Source organism: Sinocyclocheilus grahami, unplaced genomic scaffold (assembly GCF_001515645.1).
Source record: "Sinocyclocheilus grahami isolate Dianchi unplaced genomic scaffold, SAMN03320097.WGS_v1.1 scaffold1519.1, whole genome shotgun sequence".
Taxonomy (NCBI): domain Eukaryota; kingdom Metazoa; phylum Chordata; class Actinopteri; order Cypriniformes; family Cyprinidae; genus Sinocyclocheilus; species Sinocyclocheilus grahami.
Genome location: NW_015506698.1, coordinates 184,333 through 187,595, shown reverse-complemented (window position 1 = coordinate 187,595; position 3,263 = coordinate 184,333). Strand labels below are relative to the sequence as shown.

General features: G+C 46.5%; 1 protein-coding gene across 1 annotated transcript in view; it reads right to left on the bottom strand.

The window, feature by feature from the left end:
* Window positions 1–849: 849 nt before the first annotated feature.
* LOC107570885 (metalloprotease TIKI1-like) overlaps window positions 850–3,263 on the bottom strand; it is a gene marked incomplete at its 3' end in the record, with an annotated part of 25,383 nt that continues 22,969 nt past the window's right edge. Inside the window, exons 5-7 of the mRNA XM_016257166.1 lie at window positions 1,892–2,066; window positions 1,092–1,108; window positions 850–1,024 (exon numbers count right to left, since the gene is read on the bottom strand). Coding sequence (XP_016112652.1) covers window positions 850–1,024; window positions 1,092–1,108; window positions 1,892–2,066 — 367 coding nt within the window. The remainder of the gene's footprint in view (window positions 1,025–1,091; window positions 1,109–1,891; window positions 2,067–3,263) is intronic.

Below are 3,263 nucleotides of genomic sequence, written 5' to 3'. Positions count from 1 at the left end.
ACACACACACACACTCACACACACACTCTCACACTCTCACACACACACTCACACCCTCACACTCACACACTCACACACACACACACACACACACACACACACTGTCTCTCACACACACACACACACACTCTCTCTCTCTCTCTCTCTCACACACACACATACACACACACACTCGAGAGAGAGAGTTTGAGAGGTCAATCAGAACCAAGTTTCCTGGTGTTTATAATCTCCGTTTTCAATCTGGAGTTAAATGAAGCAGAATATGTGGCGGTGAGCAGATTGCGTGTGTTTTTCGGCCATTAGTCCAGTTTCTCTAAATGAACAAAACTGCAATTACAGCATAAGTGCTGCGGCCGCTACCAAAATAACTCGAGTCATTTGTTCTAAGCAGCTTTACTCAGATTTCCACATCGTTTCATTTAACGCTGATCCACACATGACCTCACGGTGAACCGGCAGAGAGCGGACATCACTAGGAAAGCTTTGTGACGGACGCTTCATCAAAGGCTACAAACTTTCTTCTGGGGAAAAAAGTCCATTTCTCAGGGTTTTAAAGTCAAGATTTGTTCCTGGAAAGAGCAAAATCTCTTTTAATCTCTGTGAAATGAGCCCTCCATTATTTTTAGCAGCAGTGTTTGCATTCGGGCTACGAGTCAAAAACCGGCGGATATTTGCATACCGAGGTCAGAAACGAGCCGCATCAAAGAGCGCGAGCCACACGTTTCATTACATGACCCGCCTCTGGCCGCTCACACTCTACTAGCCCTCGCGGAAACAGAAGATGGAGAAAATGCAGATCAAAGGAGACTTCAAAGCCACAGCATCCGGGAGCGTCCCGAGGAGACTGACCTGCTCCGAAGGCGAAGAAGAAGCTGTTGTCGGGCTGCTCCTCCAGCAGCGCTCTGACGCGGCGGCCCATGCGCTCGTTACGCGTGTAGATCAGCTCCTGTCTGAAGTAGCGCTCGATCTCCTGCGCCGTCACCTGCTCGCTCGCCGGCAGCGTCGCGTTCTTGAAGCTCGGCACCTGGACGCAAAACGGACCGATATCCGAAAAACAGCCACATTGATTTCTATAGCGCTTCATACAATACAAAGTCTTCCAGAGCAGCTTCACAGTGAGAAACAGGAAAGATAATAACAGTGTTGCAAAATGTATCATATGTGACCCTGGAGCACAAAACCAGTGTTAAGTGTCAATTTTCCAGAATTGAGATTTATGCTAGGGGTCGACCAATTATCGGCGCCGATATTAAGCATTTATATGATTATCGGTATCAGTCATTTTCAAAACCGATTTGCCGATAAAATAACTTAATTTTGAAACACGCTATTTGGCTCTGATGCAGCCTGTCAGAACTCACCGTAGCCTAAAGCAGTCTCCGCCCACCGCTCATCTGATTTGTTGGGACTCACGAGTCCGACCAATCAAAGCAGAATTCACTCTCACTCCGAAAGCGCTTGCTAACTGCAGCTGCTTCAGAGATCACGCTTCTGTCGTCTCACTACATGAAGACATAAATACATGAACAACATCTCCAGAACTGCTCTGATCCCTCCGAGAGTCACTTCATGAGCATTTGACAGTTTCATTGGAGTAAAACTATCTTCATATCATTTACATAGAAATCTCTTTTAATCTCTGTGAAATGAGCCCTCCATTATTTTTAGCAGCAGTGTTTGCATTCGGGCTACGAGTCAAAAACCGGCGGATATTTGCATACCGAGGTCAGAAACGAGCCGCATCAAAGAGCGCGAGCCACACGTTTCATTACATGACCCGCCTCTGGCCGCTCACACTCTACTAGCCCTCGCGGAAACAGAAGATGGAGAAAATGCAGATCAAAGGAGACTTCAAAGCCACAGCATCCGGGAGCGTCCCGAGGAGACTGACCTGCTCCGAAGGCGAAGAAGAAGCTGTTGTCGGGCTGCTCCTCCAGCAGCGCTCTGACGCGGCGGCCCATGCGCTCGTTACGCGTGTAGATCAGCTCCTGTCTGAAGTAGCGCTCGATCTCCTGCGCCGTCACCTGCTCGCTCGCCGGCAGCGTCGCGTTCTTGAAGCTCGGCACCTGGACGCAAAACGGACCGATATCCGAAAAACAGCCACATTGATTTCTATAGCGCTTCATACAATACAAAGTCTTCCAGAGCAGCTTCACAGTGAGAAACAGGAAAGATAATAACAGTGTTGCAAAATGTATCATATGTGACCCTGGAGCACAAAACCAGTGTTAAGTGTCAATTTTCCAGAATTGAGATTTATGCTAGGGGTCGACCAATTATCGGCGCCGATATTAAGCATTTATATGATTATCGGTATCAGTCATTTTCAAAACCGATTTGCCGATAAAATAACTTAATTTTGAAACACGCTATTTGGCTCTGATGCAGCCTGTCAGAACTCACCGTAGCCTAAAGCAGTCTCCGCCCACCGCTCATCTGATTTGTTGGGACTCACGAGTCCGACCAATCAAAGCAGAATTCACTCTCACTCCGAAAGCGCTTGCTAACTGCAGCTGCTTCAGAGATCACGCTTCTGTCGTCTCACTACATGAAGACATAAATACATGAACAACATCTCCAGAACTGCTCTGATCCCTCCGAGAGTCACTTCATGAGCATTTGACAGTTTCATTGGAGTAAAACTATCTTCATATCATTTACATAGACCTACAGAAACACGTTCCCGATGGCAACCCGTCAAAATATAAGTCCGGGTTAGCTTAAAGAAATGATCAGAAATATGTTACTGTGCTGCAGTATGATGTACATAACACTACTCCGGGATGAAAGTTTTCCGTCACGGATTTCTGTCAGTTGGAAAAAATGAGGGGAAAAGAAACATGTAGCACATTGTTGTTGTTCTGCTGGTGTTCTGACGATTTGTTGGTAGCATAATCTGATAGGTAGCATTATTTGTCAGAACACCAGCACACCAAACATCCTCCCCGCCACGGCTGCAGCTTCTCACTGACAACATAACGCCTCGCATCATTCACAGTCGGGTTATTAGCAGAGAACACAGAGCAGGGCTTGTTTCAGTCGCAGGATTGCGGCTATTAATAATAATTCTACTCATTCCCGCAGGTTCCGCGCTTATAACGCGATGACAGATGACTGAACGTATCATTTGCACACACTTTTGAGTCTCGAGAACTCTCATTTCTGTGCGCCCACAGATCGCCATAAGGAGAGTGACAGATTGGAATAATTATTCAAGGAGTTTGCAAATGTGATATTGATTTAATACAACAGTTCAATAAACA